Raw genomic sequence first — 17301 nt, forward strand, 5'->3', positions numbered from 1 at the left:
TTCCCAGAGACACCACACTTTTCCAGACATTGGCAGTAGCAGGAGGAATGCTGAGCGCCACCAGAAGCTGGTGGGGAGAGACTGGGGTGCTTGCCAGCTCCCTGGGTCTCCCCCCATGAACACCATGAAGAGTAGACCAATTTTGAAGACCAAAAGGCAAGGGTAAGCCTGCCTTTCTCTTTCAGAGAGTCAGAGGAGAGCAGTTTGGAGTCCTTTCTGGCTCTTTCTGTCCCTGTGGGTGCTTCTCTGCCCCTGTGTAGAGCTGGGGTGAATCTGAGATACTGCCTCCATGGGCTGCTTTCAGGCTTCCCAGATGGCTTAGTGATAAAGAACCCACCTGCCAATGCCAGAGACATAAGAGATGTGGGTTCAATCCCTGGGTCAGGAAGATCCCTGGGAGAAGGAAATGGCAACCCACACCAGTATTCTAGCCTGGAGAATCCCATGGACAGAGGAGCTTAGTGGGCTACAGTCTATGGGGTCGCAAAGAGTTGAACATGACTGAAGCCTTCATCACGGGAGGCTTGGCCCAGGGTGAGTCCTGGTGCCCATCCCTGGGGACACGGGCAGGAGAGGGGGTGCAGTGCTGGCTCGACTGCTCGGCCTGGCTTTACGGACGGGGAGACAAAAACAGTCAATGAGGGTCCTGCCTCCTCTCCTGGAAACCGTGAGCCTCAAGATGAAGGCGCAGCCCAAACTGCTCAAGCCTTCACTTCAAGGTGAGGGTGGAAAGAGTGAACATGGTGGCTTCTGTGGGTTTCCTTCTCAGTGATAGAGAGGCAGGCATGGAATTTGAGGAGGCCAGGTGCACCCCACTTAGCTATGTTTCCAGAGGGATTTCTTTGGACTCTTCTGTGTAGTTGCAAGAAAAGTGAAAGTGTTAGTTGCTCAGTCATGTCTGACTCTTTGCAACCCCATGGACTGTCGCACATCAGGTTCTTCTGTCCATGGAATTCTCCAGGCAAGAGTACTGGAGTGGGTTGCCATTCCCTTCTCCAGAGGGTCTTCCCAACCCAGGGATTGAACCCAGGTCTCCTGTATTGCAGGCAGATTCTTCACCATCTGAGCCACCAGGGAAGCCCAGTTGCAAGAAAGCTGGGTTTTGTCTGCTGAATTTGAAGCTCCAACACTTTGGCCACCTGATGCGAAGAACTGACTCATTGGAAAAGACCCTGATGCTGGGAAACATTGAAGGCAGGAGGAGAAGGGGGAGACAGAGGATGAAATAGTTGGATGCATCACCGACTCAATGGACATGGGTTTGAGCAAGCTCCGTGAGTTGGTGATGGATAGGGAGGCCTGGCGTGCTGCAGTCCATGGGGTTGCAAAGAGTCGGAAACAACTGAGCAACTGAACTGGCTTTTGTTTTTGTTTTAGAAAGTAGGTTACTCTCTCTTCTCAGTGGTTCACTGGGATGTGGGGAAGGAGACTTCTCAGAGGGAAGGGGAGAAAAATTAGAACTATACCTCAAATGCCAAATCCTGGATGTAGAAGAGGAGAAATGTGAGCAGTACCCATGAGCTAACGCGTTGGAACAATACAGCATGTGTCTCCCTTCTTCTGACTGTCAATCATATGAAAATACTTTTCCAATCTACAACACGGTTCACACAAACCAACAACACCCCGCCCCCCAACAATGATTCCTTTGCACCTTTGCCCTCCCATCGAGCCCTGCATTGCAGAAGGGGCCCAGCCTGGCTCCTTTAGACAGCCATCATCTCTCCAAAGAGGAGCGGTGTTTTGTAACTGGACAGAACTGGGAAGCAGGCTCTGGGCGAGGCGTCCTGACCCTGGCAGGCGCTGCCCGGGTGCCCTCACAGCCATCTGCTGCGGCCTGTAATGTATGAGCACATTAGCACACGGCCCGCCAGCAGACTGGACATTGTTCTCCGGGCGAGTTGGTTCAGCCGACCTCAACAAAGAGGCCGGTTTTTGCATTCGGGATAAATACAACCACTGAGAAGTTTTGTTTTGTTTTGTTTTCCCCCCTTGGGACATGTAATGTGAAGGTTTACACTGACTGAATTGAAAAGCTGCGGCCACCCCTCCCACCCTTGGATGTGGATGGTTTCAGGAGCTGCTAAGGTACCAGGAAATCTTTTTCCTCTTTCAGATATGCTCCCACTGGACAGATACATCAAACTGAATTTTTGGCCTTTTTTTCACTTCTTTTTAACCCAAGGAGTTTGTCTCCCAAAAGATTAGGACCAACTGTTTGACTATGAATCCACTTAATTTAAAGGTCAGTCTGAGGCTTTAGGGCTGGTAAAGAATCTGCCTGCAATGCAGGAGACCCCGGTTTGACTCCTGGGTCAGGAAGATTTCCTGGAGAAGGGATAGGCTACCCACTCCAGCATTCATGGGCTTCCCTGGTGGCTCAGCTGGTAAAGAATCTGCTCGCAATGCAGCTGCAATGGATTCGATCCCTGGGTTGGGAAGTTCCCCTGGAGGAGGAAATGGCAACCCACTCCAGTATTCTTGCCTGGAGAATCCCTGTGGACAGAGGAGCCTGGGAGGCTACAGCCGGACACGGGGTCGCAAAGGGTCGGACACGACTGAGCCACTGAGCACAGCACAGATGAGGCCTCACGGTCTGGATCCTAATTATGCTCAAAAACTAACCAAAGGACTCAATGAAGAAGTGGAGAACGGTACAGTGTTAGTAAGTTTGTTAAGTGTTACAGCTTTAGTAAGTTTTTAAGATGTTATAGCTTTATTTGTTGATCCTGACTAACAGGTTACTTCAGGAAACTCCTAATTTGCCTCTCATCTCAAGTCCAATCCAAGACCAGCCTCCAGGACTTGGTTGATGTTTTAAAAAACACTTTGGGGACTGCAGAATTCAACCATGCACTTTTCACAGCATCAGGTTCTGCTGGTGTTTTCTTGTGTGGGAGTCCCAGTGAAGTTTCTGCTCTAGTTAGGAAAGGGCTTGGTGGCAAAAATCCTCCATGTGTATCCATTCAATGCATTCACTCATTCATTCATTCAACCACTGTTCATTGACCTCTTACCATGTGCTGGGCACTGTTCTATATCAGTGATCAGGATGGAAAACATCCTTGCCTTGTGGAGCTTATGTTCTGCTGGGGAAGACAGACAATAAACAACAAAACTAAGAAATTTTTAAAAATATAGCAAGAAGGAAAGAAAAGTGAGCCAAGTAAGGGGATTGAAAGTGCCCAGGGAAAGCTGGAGTATTAAAAAGGAGGGAGGTGATATTACTATCTCACTTGACAGCTCTTCCATATTCCCAAGAGAATGTACAACATCCTTGGATAATGGTACCTCCCCTACATTATAGCCCCCTGCTCCTCCAAGTTCAATTCTAATTAGAAAAAGTCAGTTGACCAACCAATTGGAATCAGTTGACTCCAATTAAGTAGGTCTCAAAGGTCTGAAATGCTAAGAAAGACCATGTTTCTTAACTTTTGTTTCCATATATTTCCAACTTACCCAAAGCAGGAGATGGGGTGAAGGGTAGTGAATGTGTGTTGAATGAAAGATGGGGATTACAGGAGTCAGGATATCAATTTGTACACTCCCCCAATTTATGTTGAATCCTGATGATCTAGTTCAATGTCCACTTCTTAAAATGTGACTCTTATCTATATCACAACGAGGTCCTGTACATGCGACAAGTAAGCTAGCCATCTCATCACCAAGTCACAGATTGCACTGGGTGACTTGAAACATGCAACAGGATGGATAAACCTCAAAGTCATAGTGCTGAGTGAAAAACAAAACAGATGCAAAAGCGACATATTGCATGTTTCCATTTATATGAAATGTCCTGAGTAGGTAAACTGGTGAGAGTCTGGCTGGATGTTTAATAAGGGAATAACTCACAAAACACTGCCCACTTCAGCCAGGCTTCTCAGTAAGATTTGGCCTCTCTAAGACCCAAAGGTACAGACTTGTTAGAGGGACCTGATCCACTGGAGGTGCCTGTCAAGTCCCAGGGCTTTCTTTTGAATGGGGTCCTTGACACAGGGTTGTGGCTGGCAGGAAAGACACGGGGCTTCTTTCTACAACTGGCAGGGAGAATGTCAGAGTTGTGGAAAGTCACAGAGGACCTTAACTTGGAATGGGCCTTGCCAAACTTTTCAATTTCTGTTATGTAATAGATGAGTAGATTGAAGCCCAGAAAGATCAAGCAACTTGCCTTAGGGCACCCAGCCTGCTCTAGATTTTTAACTCCTAGCCCAGGTTTCTTTTCACCATGGAAGGTCACATGCAGTGACCTGGGCATTACTCAGGAGTAAGTGAGACTATTAACAGATGAATGAAAAAGAAAGAAAAGTGAAAGTGAAGTCACTCAGTCCTGTCCAACTCTTTGCAACCCCATGGACTATAGCCCACCAGTCTCCTCCATCCATGGGATTTTCCAGGCAAGAATACTGGAGGGGGTTGCCATTTTCTTCTCCAGGAGATCTTCCCCACCCAGGGATTCAACCCAGGTCTCCCGCATTGTAGGCAGACACTTTACTGTCTGAGCCACCAGGGAAGGTCTGACAGATGAATGGATAAGCAAAATGCAGTACATCTATACAATGGAATATTGTCGTTGTTTAGTTGCCAAATCATGTTTGATTCTTTTGCAACCCCTTGGACTGTGGCCTGCCAGGCTCTTCTGTCCACGGGATTTCCCAGGCAAGAATACTGGAGTAGGCTGCCATTTCCTTCTCCAGGGGACCTTTCCAACCCGGGGATTGAACCCATGTCTCCTGCAATGGCAGGCGGGTTCTTTACTGCTGAGCCACCAGGGAAGCTCACAATGGAATATTATTCAACTTTGAAAAGGAGTGAAGCACATGCAATGCGATGGATAAACCTCAAAATCATTATGCTGAGTGAAAAACAAAACAGATGCAAAAGCGACATATTGCATGTTTCCATTTATATGAAATGTCCTGAGTAGGTAAATCCATAGAGACAGAAAGCAGATTAGTGGTTACCAGAGGCTGGAGGGAAAGGAAGTGGTTAATGAGCAGGATTTCACTCTGGCGGTGATAAAAAAAAAAAAAATGTTTTGGCACTGGAGAGAAGTGGTGAGTGTATAACATTGTAATGCCCCTGAATTGTTCAGATGAAAATGGCTCATTTCATGTTATGGAAATTTCACTTCAATTAAAACAAACCAAAAGAAGTGACTGAAACCAACAAGGACCTGCTGTATAGCCCAGGGAACTCAATATCTTGTGATAAGCTATAATGGAAAAGGATCTAAAAAAGAATATATATATATATATGTAACTGAATCACTTTGCTGTACATTTGGAACTAATACATTGTAAATCAATTATCTCTCAATAAAAAAAATTTTTAATTAAAAAAAAAAGAAGTATCTGGGTAAGAGGAACTGATGGGTTAAACACCAAACATGGGGTAAAGACAACCAGATCTGCCTGTGGGTGGGAGGGGCCTGATGGAAGAGAGACTGGAAGGGAGAGGGGTGGAGGTCTCTTCCAGGCTTTTTTGGTTCAACAGTTCTCTGAGTTTCCTGCCCCTGCTGCAACTTATACCAGCGTCTGGGCTGCACTAGATCACTTCCTTCCTCTCTGGCTGAGCCACACAGGTCTCGGGTGTCTTCACTAGCTGAACCGGCTTGAATAGCAGGGCGAGCTCAGAAGCAGGGTGATGGGGAGCTCCTCGTCCCATTCTCCAGAGGGGCCACCACAGCTCTCCCTGTGGCTCCCAGCCGCAATCCTAGAGAGGGGAGATCCTCCACTGTCCAGCTGACCACTTGCACTGGGCATCCCAGGGGCATGGATAGAGGCCAGGCCCTGGGCGGTGGGGTCAGAGAACTTTGAGGGTGGGGCCTCAGCTTCACAGGTAAATTTCCCTTCAGTTAGTCCTCCTTGATCCTAGCTCCTGCCCTTGTGAAAGTCACTCAGTCGTGTCCCACTCTTTGTAACCCCATGAACCATACAGTCCATGGAATTCTCCAGGCCAGAATACTGGAGTGGGTAGCCTTTCCCGTCTCCAGGGGATCTTCCCGACCCAGGGATCGAATCCAGGGATCTAACCCAGGTCTCCTGCCCTTACAAGGACTCTATTCTGGTTTCTGGGCATCCCAGGTGATACTAGTGGTAAAGAACCTGCCTGTCAATGTAGGAGACGTAAGAGACATGGGTTCGATCTTGGAGGAGGGCGTGGCAACCAACTTCAGTATTCTTGCCTGGGAAGTCCCATGGACAGAGGAGCCTGCTGGGCTACAGTCCATAGCGTCACACAAAGCCAGACATAACCTGAAGTGACTTAGCACACACGCACATTCTGTTTTCTATGCAGCATGTAGGCCCTGCTCCAGTGCAAGGCAATTAGACAATGCAAGGACAGCATAACAGGCCTGTAACACCCACCCTGGGGCATGCAGAGGTGAGGCAAGGCTCTTTGCCCTGCATAGGGCAGGGGTGACTAGAGTCTGTATATCACGCTCAGGGGACTTCTGGGCCTTTCCTGGGGTCCTGGATCAAACAGGCCCCTTTCAGATGCTGCAGGGCAGGTCATGTGACAGAGTAACAGGGACCCTACCTCACAGGACCTCCCAGAAGATTCAGTGAGATGACACCCCACCAGGTGGGTAGACTCTTCTGCTTATTGGACCTGCCCTGTATGCCAGGCCCAGGGCCCATTTGTCCCTTTCAATCCTGACGCCCTGCGGAAATGGTATTAGTACCACACCCATTTTAGAGATAAGCAAGCTGAGATTCAAAAAGCCCAGGCCTCTCTTCCAGGTCACACAGCTGGTGGAGCCAAGGCAGCATACCATGGCCCCACACCCAACTGCCCAAACATGGTCTTCATGGTGCTAGATCAACACCCCCGCAACCCCCACCCACTCCTGCCTGTCCCAACACATGACCTACATATTGGTGGCTGCATCCTGGGGGCCCAGGCTCACAAGTGAGGGTGCAGAAGTGGCATTCTGGCCAGACGCCTGGGCTCAGGGCATCCATTCACAGCTAGAACCAGGCAGGAAGCCATTTCGTTTATTCTTGGCAGTAACACAGTTGTGAGGTGCTACTATTAACTATTCTATTTACATAAAAAGAGACAGGCACGCTGGGAGGTCTGATAGCCTAGCTCTCTGTCAAATGGGAGGTCTGTCTGGGTAGAATCAAAGTTGCCCTCCAGCCCCTGGGCCCCAGTGGCACGTATCCGTGCACGATTTCCTGGCCTCTCACACTTGTGTTTCCCCCACACTCTGGAAACCTCTTCCTTCCCCGAGTCCTCCATTTACCATCCACAGTCATTCATTTACATCAAGCAGGCAGGTCCAGATAGAAGTCTAGATACAAAGGTATCTAAGCCAGTTTCTACCTGGGGAGCCAAAAAGTCAAGGCCAAATAGTAGTTGTTTCTAGAATTGTCTACACTCCCATTTCAGTGGAGGCTGTGAATTTCATTAGCCCCTATATGCTTGTGTGCTCGGTCTGACTCTAGGCCACCCCCACAGACTGTAGCCCACCAGGCTCCTCTGTCCATGGGATTCTCCAGGCAAGGATACTGGAGTGGGTTGCCATTTCCTCCTCCAGGAAATCTTGCCCACGCAGGCATCAAACCTGCATCTCTTGAGTCTCCTGCATTGGTAAGCAGGTTCTTTACCACTGCGCCATATGGGAATCACTGGTCCCTGCCTACACAGGACACCAAGGGGAACTGTTTTCACCCATCACACTCTCCTTCCCAGCCAGGGGCTCCAGGAACCTGTGCCCAGGCGTGGACCAGGGCACCCAGAGCCTAGCCTCATCCTCCCACAGAGCTTTGGTGATCACCCAACCTGGCTCCATTCTACAGGTGAGGAAACTGAGGCCAGAGGAAACTCAGGCCCCACTGAGCTTCTGAGGAGCCACTCCAGCTCTGCTCTTCAAGGCCAGCCTCTACTGCCCAGAGATCTGAGGATGAAGAGGGAGCCAGTGGCTCATGGTCCTGTTCTTCCACGGGCTCTCGCTGGAGATCCAAGACTTTAGCCTGGAAAGCTGAGGGCTCAGAGAGCGGGTTTGGACTGGGGGGTTCGCAGAGGGAAGGTTAGTGAGCCAGCCCACAAGGCCTAGAAGGACCAGGGAGAGGACAGATTCCCAGGCTCCCAAGGATAGTCGAGGAAGGGGAAGATAAACCGAGCTGTCCCCGGCCAACCGTCGCTGTCTCACGGGGCCTCAAGGACTTCCAGACCAAGGCCAAGGCTTCGAGGTTCCAGACTCGCCAGTGTGCCTGTGACCCCCGCCCCCCCAACCCCGGGAAGCGCGTTGGGGTGCCTGAGTCCTTGTGCGTAAGCGCGGATCAGGGGGTCAGGGATGGTATTTGGTCTCCACATGAACTCAGGCGCTTCTGGAGAAATCCGCTTGTTTCCCTCTCAGGGAGGGGTGGAGGGGGGTACTCTCAATCCCTCCCACAGCTAGTGGACTCAGAGGCCCTGCGGCCGCCGGACTCAAAGCTCTCCAAAGGAAAGCCGCGCGCCGCGTCAGGCAGCTGCTTCAACCCGAGCCCGAGCGGGACGAGCTGGGGCTCCGGCGGGCGGGCGGAGGGGCGTGCCTGCGAGGCCGGGGCCTCCCTGGCTGCGTTCCGCCTGCTCGCGATCCGGGAAGCCAGGGGACCGCGGCGCACAGCTAGGCACGAGATCACGCAGGAACTCTGTTCCCAGAGGCTTCGAGGCCCGAGGACCCCAGCAGATCCAACGACCCGAATCTGCCGTCCTGATCATCCGCATCACTTTCAGAGGTTGCAGACTGGAAGCCCGCTGGCCAATTCGCGCCGCACACCCGCCATCCCCGGTGTCGGGGGCGGGAGGGGGGCCTTAGCGTGTGATAAAAAGGGACCCGAGGTCCCTTGGAAAGACACTGCGCTCTCCCAGCTTGCGCGCCGCCGTCGTTTGCACGGACCGCGCGCGTGTCCTGCGGCCCCTGCAGGCATTTCAGTTCGCGATTCCTTTCCAAGTTGTTGGGGCACGCGGTGTGGACCGCGCCACTGGGCAGGAGATGCGGGCGGCGGGCAGGCGGCGGGCGGCAGCTGTCCCGCCTCGAACGCCAGCCAGTCCACCTCAGCGTCGCCGGCCGCCTCATTAGCGGCCGCCCGCGCCGCGCGCACCCACCCGAGTCGGCTAATTGCTAAAGCCTTTGGGCACCGCCCGCTGCCCAGATGGGGGCGTCGGGGCCAGATGGGGTCCAGGCGCACAGGGAGAGCCCTAGGAGTGTCACCTAAGGGGGCTGGGGACTGGGGCCTGGGTGGTGGTGGGGGTGGTGGTGAGCAGCAGTGTGGGAGCTCCAAGGATTCCCCAAGAGGTCAGAATCTAGAGACTAGATTGGCGAGGAGGAGAGATGGCTAGGGCAGCCTGGGTATGGATGGGGCGACTTCCTCAAGGTGGGATCTGGAGCCAGACCCCCGGATCACAACGTTGCTGCTTCCATTTACTGTGTCTTCCCCTGAGCAAGCCATTTACCCTCGCTGAGCCTCAATTTCCTCACCAGTAAAATAATAATTAAACAAATATAATAATAAACAGTAGCACCATCCTCAAAGGGTTACCAGGAGAGTTGAATGAATGAGTAACAACCACAGCTCTCAGGGTGATGCCCTATACGGACTGCTGCTGCTGCTGCTGCTGCTAAGTCGCTTCAGTCGTGTCTGACTCTGTGTGACCCCATAGATGGCAACCCACTAGGCTCCTCTGTCCCTGGGATTCTCCAGGCAAGAATACTGGAGTGGGTTGCCATTTCCCTCTCCAATGTGTGAAAGTGAAGTCACTCAGTCATGCCCGACTCTCAGCTACCCCATGGACTGGAGCCTACCAGGCTCCTCCATCCATGGGATTTTCCAGGCAAGAGTACTGGAGAATCCCATGGATGGAGGAGCCTGGTATACGGACTAGCCTTCTGTAAATGTTGGTGCCTCCTCTTCCAGCCTCTTCCGCCTATTATTGGCATCCTGAACTTCCAGGGTGCAGCTGGGCACCGCCTCCAGGCTCCCAGATCTGCCACAACTGTTGGCCACTGCACAATGCATGTGGCCCTGTAGCAACAAGGCAGCCCCTGAGGTAGGAGGAAGTGATGAGGGGTGAGCCCCGTCTCCACCCTGCTGGCCCATTACTCTGACCAGGAATGGAGGGTTTAACCCCAGGGGTTGCACTGCCTGCCCCCTCCAAACTGAGCCACGGGATGCTGACCCATACTATTCCACAGCCACCTCTCCCCAGCCAGGGTAGGACTCACTGTAGCAACCACTTACCCTGAGAACAGCCAGGCCTGATTCTGGCCTCCCTTGAAGGTGTGCAGAGACTTAGGGGGCCTGTCAAGAGACTTTGGGTGTAGGGCTGATGTCAGAGACCCCCAAGAGTCTTACTGGCACTGTGAGGCCCTTGTGTGGAGGCCCAGATTTGGCCCGAAGTCTGTACTAAAAAAGGAACTTAAAATGAGAGGAAGGCCTATATAGCAGGTATTTTTTGCCTTTGATGAACTTCTAGGGGGCATCAAGGTATTTACTTGATAGAAGGAGTTCAGACTCGTTGTTAGCTGGATTCTATCCTAGGGATAGCAGACAGATGGCTCTCCAGTCTGAGAGTGTCTAGGGGGCTTTTAAAATCCAATGTCCTGGCCTGGGAGCTCCTCCCCTTCTCCTGCCTTCCCATCTGGGATGGAGGAGGATGGGTCATGCTTGCTGGGTTGCCCCAGCCCCAGCCTGCATGCATTTCCCTGGTACTTAAGTCTTCCTCCAGCCATCCTTGCTGAGATCTCAGGAACACATTCTCCAGTTGAGATGCCCTTTAGATGTGAGGGTTTGCTTTGCCCCTTGGCTCACTTCCAGTTGCCAGAATTCAGAGTTTCAACTTTATGGGCGCTGGAGGCATGGGATACCCCCCCCACAGGGGTTCCCATGTGCTCCCCAACACAGGATCAAACCAGGGATTCCTCATTTCTCTGTCTCCTGCCCAGTAAGTGAGAGGGGAGGGAGGACCGTGCCCTGGAGGGCAGAGACCACGCAGGAGGCCCCCTAAACCTCAAATCAGTCCGTTTTTAGGCAGGGGAGAGGGTGGGGGAGAATCTGGAAGACCTTGGGAGCTGGTGACGGAGGTCTCTGGGTGCCCAGGCTGAGAGCTGAGACACTTCCAGGGCCATGTGCGGGGATAGGGAAGCTGAGCTGTGGACCAGGGTCCTAGAGAACCTAATGAAGGGAAGGGGGTCCTAGGAGCCAGTGCCCCGAGGACCGAGTCACTGCCCAGTGTCCAACTGTTAGGATACCGCCTTCTCCCTGCCTGCCTCTCTCAGTGTATAGGGGCGGTTTGGGGGGTGGGGTGGGGGGAGGGTGGCGCGGAGATTGTCCCTGGACATCAGAGTGGGAGTTTAACTTCCTTTCTCTCTCTACTCCGAAGCCCAACCGCTGACCTGAGTCCGTCACCCAGGCCTCCCGCCACGCCAGGGACAGTCTCTGCAAGGAGCCATCTGCCCGGAGTGGTCCTGCCGGCCAGTGTGCGCCTCCTGCGCGGCGTCAGAGCGCTCGGCTCTCACACGTGGTGGCCCAGATCCCTGGCTGGTGCAAAGTTTAGGCAGATGGCTCTGGGGAGCGCCCGGAGCCTGGCTGGATTCAGGCCCTCCTTCCTGGGGGCCCGAGGTCTAGTCTGACTGGTGGCTGGACACGAACCGAGAGCTTGGACATGGGGGACGGGAAGGGGGGGGGGTGACTTGATTTCTTTCAACAACTGCCCCTCTACGGATACATTGCTCCCTCGGGCAGCCCCGCCTGCACCTGCCAAGCCTTGGGGTGGGTGTAGGAAGCTGAGACTGCCACTGCGACAGGGACGCCCCCCCACCTTCAACCCAATCTGCATCGTGGGGTCCTCTGTGTGGCTTGTCGGCTGGAGAAGGACCCAGTTTTAAATCCTTGACAAATTTCGTTTCAACTGGGATTTGAAAGCAAAACCTATTAGATTCTGCCCTACCCTCTTTGTGGATTCCTGTGGAGCGGTTTGGGCCGGACCCCTTTATTCCGCCCTCTGCAGCCCCCCGGCCTTCATCCCAGCCGAGGGTGAGAAGCGAAGCCCAGTACGAGGCATCTGATCCTGGGGGGCGCCGGCTCTTTTAGGCCAGTCGCCTGACAGTATCTGCTGGCGGACCCAGAAACTACGTGTCCAGGAGCGAGGAGATGGAACCAACCTCCGTCTCCTGAACGCCCAGTCTTCGTGGGCCCGGCTCAGGGGCGATCCGGGGCGATCTCAAGAAACGGGGCGGGGGAGGGGTTCCAACCAGGGAAACCTCCGCCCCAGGTGCTCTGGGCGCTGGGACCTTCCACCGGTGGCCACCAAAGGTATCGTGAGCGAGCGCGCCCAGGGCGATGGACCATCCACCACGTCCGCACTTCGCAGCGTTCCGGATGCGCGCTCTCCTGTGAGCTGGAGGACTGGAAGGCGGCAAAACGTTCTCTCCTCTTCCTTGATCGGGAAAGGCCGAAGCTTCTTTACCTTTTACCCCCAAATCTCTCTTAAGAGCCACGTCCTAAATTTGCCTTGCAATTTTGGATTGTGAGGAACCCGATAGCAGCGAGAAAACAGAGGCGGGAGTCAGGATTAGGAAGCCCTAGACCAAAGCGCGGCTGGCGACAGCCTCGCTCCGGGCAGGCAGTTCCCAGCACCTGACTTTTTGCGGTTCAAGGCCGGCGAGGGAGCCGGGCGAGGGTCGTGCGTAGAGCAGGGAAGGGAGCGAAGGGTTAGTGGAACCCGCGCCACAAGCGCCCGCAGCCCTCTGGCGGGAACCACATGGCGATGCCGGGCCGAGGGGACCTCGCGTCGCTCGTCCGCAGACGGATGCGGGTGGACGACCGCCCCTCAGCAGAGAGAAAATGGAATCGCTTCAGGACACGGGGACCTAAGCGCCCGGACTCCCAGCCAAAGACACGGGTCTCACCCGGGAGGCCCAAAGTTCGGGCCTCGGAACTTTGCACGGAGGAAAAAATTTTCACTTTCAATGAACCTAATTCTCAACCCAAGAGAAAAGGAGTTACAGGTTAGGCGTCAGAAGATAAAAATAAAAACAGGTGAGGAGGAGCACGCCGAGGAGGTGCTCAGAACGTGTTTTAAAGAGAATGTTTGTTACGGGGGAGAAAAATGGGCCAACAACCCTCTCAATCTTTCTCTAGGACAAAACCAGCGGAGCGGTCCCCAAATCCAGCCCAGAAGGATGGAGTCCGGCCGCCCGCTTTTCCCAGGCGGCTCCCCGCACCTCCTTCCACCCACAAGGCTGGAAAACACCCGACTTACTCTAAATTTTATTTAAAATCTCAACACTCGGTCATTTATTTCATTTTTTTGCAACCAAACAAGTAATAAATATTATTTAGCACTTTTATCTTTTTACAAAAATAAAACAGATGATACACTCTCTGCAAGGGGCAGCGATCGGAGAGGGGATGTTACGTGGCCGACGCTGTGAAGCCCATATTGCAACTCTGCAAGCCGAGGCGGTTCGCGCGGAGGGAGGAAGCACGTGGAAAGAGTTTGTCATTTGTGTTAAGCTGGCAAAAAGAAACCAATATGGAAGAAACCCGGCTTAGACTGGGGAGGAGGTGGGAAAGTGGCAGTCACGTGAGCAATCAGCTTAGCAGCACGCACTTACCTCATTATTGATCTATTTACACATCCCAAAGAGAAAAAAAAAAAAACTAAAAAGTCAACAGAACCCCCAAATAACCCAAACTATATTCACAGCAACATCCTTTGAGTTCTGTCAAATCTTCGGGTACCCAAACGACTGTCCCCAGCCAGGTAAGAAACCAAATCACTTTGTGCTCAGAGACGGAAAAAAGGGGTAGGGAGGGAAATTCTATTTTAAAATAACTAAAAAAACCCACCCGCACCCAAAGTCGACAGTTGTAGGTTATAACAATCCACAAGTGGTTCTATTCTGACTGTCTATAAAGCTTGATCGCACTGTTGAAAAAGGAACGTCGACAGATTCCTTCGAAATCCACAAACCCAAACCAATCAGAAGCGACAGGGAGAAACAGCCCGAGACCGCTGTGGGTTTATCCAGATACAGAGACTGGACGCGACCGTAAGTGCTTCTGGTGCCGAATACTAACTCGTAGCCCGAGCCCTGGGCAGGGGAGGACCTTTGAGGGCGAGTCCGGACGGCCGCTTCTGGACTTCGGCTCCAGAGTCTCCTACCCGCCCGGAGAGGCGAGGAAGTCCCCAACGCTCCCCTCCTTTCCTTCCTCCTCGGTACTACGAAGTGCTGCCCGGGCCGAGTGAGGCCGAGTTCGTAGGGAAAGCAGTTTTTAGAATCACCTCTTCTCTGGGGTTCTGACGGGGGGCGGGGAGGGGAGGGAGGGTTGAAAGACGAGATGCGGGTAGCTGCGCCTTCTTATAAAAGTATGTCCAAGGGAGCAGCGCTGCTGTTTAAAAGCCAGAGAGGGTTGAACGAAGTCCCAGAGCAAATGCAACCTCTCACTGCCCAGGGTTCAGCGCACGCCTCCGCTGCCTCGGATCCCGGGTACTGGAGTCCTCACCTTTGCCCCCCACCCCCAGCTCACGGCGCTCCTGCTTGGGACTGAGTTCCCAGGCCCCAGCGCCGGCCGGTCCTGGCTTCCCCCCCACGCAGCCTCGGGGCTCCCACCCTCCCGGCTCGCCAGAACGCGTCTGCCCCCAGGCCCGCTCACTTGGCGTCCGAGGTGAGGCGCGGCAGGCTGCCGGCGCCCATGGCCGACACGTGGTGGTGCGGCGGAGGCACCTGGCACATGCTGCAGGGGCAGGGCATGCCGCCCCAGTGCTGGAAGCCGCCAGTGCCCCCGCCGCTGCCGCCCCCGCCCGCAAGCGGGGCCGCCGCCGCCGCCGCCGCCGGAGACTTGAGCAGGCCGTGAGGGGGCCGAATGGAGCCGACCGACGACAACCCGGAGCCGGGCAGGGAGGCGCTGGACACCGCGGCGGCCGCCGCGGCGGCGGCGGCGGCGGCGGCGGCCGGAGGCAGGATGGGATGGTGCACGGCCGGGTGGTGCGCCGCGTGCGCCGCGGCCGCCGGATGAGCCGTGGCGGCAGGCAGGGGCGCAGAGTGCGCCAGGCCGCCGCAGGCCGACGGGTGGAAGCCGGCGTGGTGGCCTCCGTAGATCTCGCTCACCAGTCGCTTCATCTCCTCCAGCGAGTTGGTGAGCATGAGGATGTAGTTGCGCGCCAGCAGCAATGTGGCGATCTTGGAGAGCTTGCGCACCGACGGGCCGTGCGCGTACGGCATGACCTCGCGCAGCCCGTCCATGGCGATGTTGAGGTCGTGCATCCGCTTGCGCTCGCGGCTGTTGATCTTGAGGCGCAGCTGCTGCAGTTCGGGCTCCGTCATCTGTTTCTTATCCTTCTTGGTGGACGACGCGGCCGCCGACGACGTGGACGAAGAGGTGCTGGACGAGGATGACTTGAAGCCGCCGCCGCCGCCGCCCCCCGGGTGCGCGCCCGCCGCGCCCATGGCACCGCGCAGCTCGGCGCTCAGATCCGGCGGGCAGTCGCTCGGCGTGGACGACGACACGGTGCCTCCCGTGAAGCCGCCGCCCCCGCTGCCCTTGCTCCGGGCCGGCAGGAAAAGGTCATCGGGCTCCGGCGACGACGGCCGGCTAGACACCAGGCTGGCGTCCGAGTCCATGGCCCCGAGGGATCGTCGCAGCCTTCCCGGGGTCCTCCCCTCCCTGGGTCCTCAGAGCTTCCAGGACGCCTACTGCGGAGAGAGGAGGAGAGAAACACGAAAGAGACGGGAGATCGAAATCGAGATCGAGCGGCACTGGGGTCAGTGAGAGAGAAAAGCTGCTCCCGCCTGCACCGCAGCGCGGGGTCCAGGCGCTGGTGGCCGTTCGCTTCGGGTCCACCTCGCTGTCTCTGGTCTTGGCATGCAGGTAAGCTTAAGTCACCGCTCTTTCCCTCCCTACCGCCTCCCCGCCGCTCTCATCCACAGGTTGTTTAATCCCTGGAGGATGGAGCTCTCCTCTGGGAGGGTGGCATTCTACGGTTTTTATACCTTCTGTTAGGAATGAGGTCTTCCCTGGTGACTCAGACGGGAAGATCCCCTGGAGAAGGCGATGGTAACCCACTCCAGTATTCTCGCTTGGAAAATGCCACGGACAGAGGAGCTTGGCAGGCTACAGTCCATAGGGTCGCAATGAGTCGGACACGACTGAGCGACTAACACACTAAGAAAAAGTGTCAAGTGAGGGTTTTTCTTTGGGAAGGGTGGAGATCTAAATAGAGAAGTATTTATTTGGTTCCTCAAACGCATCCACCTTATCTCCATCGACACCGCTCAGCAAACACACGCTCACAGACCGGCAGCCAGCGCCCGCCACGGAGCCCAGACTCCACGCGCTGCGCCAGGGGCGGGCTGGGGGCTCGTCCAGCTGACTGGGGCTGGGGCAGAAGACCGCTATTGTGGCCCCAATTTCTCGCTTTGGGGCAAAAGGGATGGTGCGGTGACCTTGGGAAGGGCCAGGGCAGCGAAACCGCTGGGAGAACTGGCGGGCAAGAGAGGGATCTGGATCCACTTTAGCGGAGCTCCCCGGGTCGCAGCCGAAGTGAGGGGCCTCTGTCCCTGGGGTGTAGGCTGGAGTTGCTTGGGGCGGGGGGTTGAGAGGGGCGGGCGCACTTACCACGGATGCGGTTAGAGGAGCTCGGTCCCCAAGACTGCGGCAGAGAACCGGGACCGGGCGCCGATGTCGCGTCGATCTATAATGAGCATCCGCACCTTTCCCCGCTCGGAGGGTTTTTATAGCCGGGTGGCGGCGGCGACGGCGGCGGTGGCCGCGGCGGGGGCGGGGAACAATGTGCGGGTCTTGGAGGGGCCGCCGCGCCAATGAGCTGGGCAGGCCCGGGGTGGGGGTGGGTGGGGGGAGTGGGAAGCTGATGTCATCCGGGCTAATTCCGCTCAATGAAACTCGCGGGGCCGGGCACACGCCTCCTCCCAGCGCTCAGCCAATGGGCGCCCGCGGCCGGGAGAGTCTTACCGGAGGGACTGCAGCGTGGACCCCGAGAGGGCGAGTGAGAGGCAAAGCCCGAGGAGGAGGGAGGGCTCGCGGGGGAAATGCAGAGCGCCGCGGTTGGGACCGAGGGAGAGAGGGGACACTGTCAAATTTCTATTAAAATGCGGGAACGCAGAGTCAGGCTCGGGGAGGAGGTGCGCGGGGGGGCTGTGCGCACGAATTAACCCGGTGCGCAAGGCGTTCAGATCTTGGGTTCGGATCTTCGCAGATAACCCTGGCTACTCGGGAACTGGGCTGGAGTCTCCTCCCTTCCCACCCCCGTGTGTGTGTGTTCTCGCCACCTGTTCCCACTTCGTGGGTT

At 55.3% G+C, this 17301-nt stretch overlaps 1 protein-coding gene across 2 annotated transcripts; it reads right to left on the reverse strand.

The window, feature by feature from the left end:
- Positions 1-13257: 13257 nt before the first annotated feature.
- OLIG2 (oligodendrocyte transcription factor 2) lies at positions 13258-16811 on the reverse strand. 2 transcript variants are annotated; one of them, XM_061414665.1, is made up of 2 exons: positions 16611-16811; positions 13258-15685 (listed from the first exon to the last, which is right to left on the reverse strand). In XM_061414665.1, the coding sequence occupies exon 2, from the start codon at positions 15614-15616 to the stop codon at positions 14645-14647; it is 972 nt and encodes a 323-aa protein (XP_061270649.1). In that variant the 5' UTR covers positions 15617-15685; positions 16611-16811; the 3' UTR covers positions 13258-14644. The 2 variants fall into 2 exon arrangements, with proteins under 2 accessions (XP_061270649.1, XP_061270563.1); XM_061414579.1 differs by having other exon boundaries at positions 13258-15688.
- Positions 16812-17301: the final 490 nt, after the last annotated feature.

The sequence above is a fragment of the Bos javanicus genome, chromosome 1, assembly GCF_032452875.1.
Source record: "Bos javanicus breed banteng chromosome 1, ARS-OSU_banteng_1.0, whole genome shotgun sequence".
NCBI lineage: Eukaryota > Metazoa > Chordata > Mammalia > Artiodactyla > Bovidae > Bos > Bos javanicus.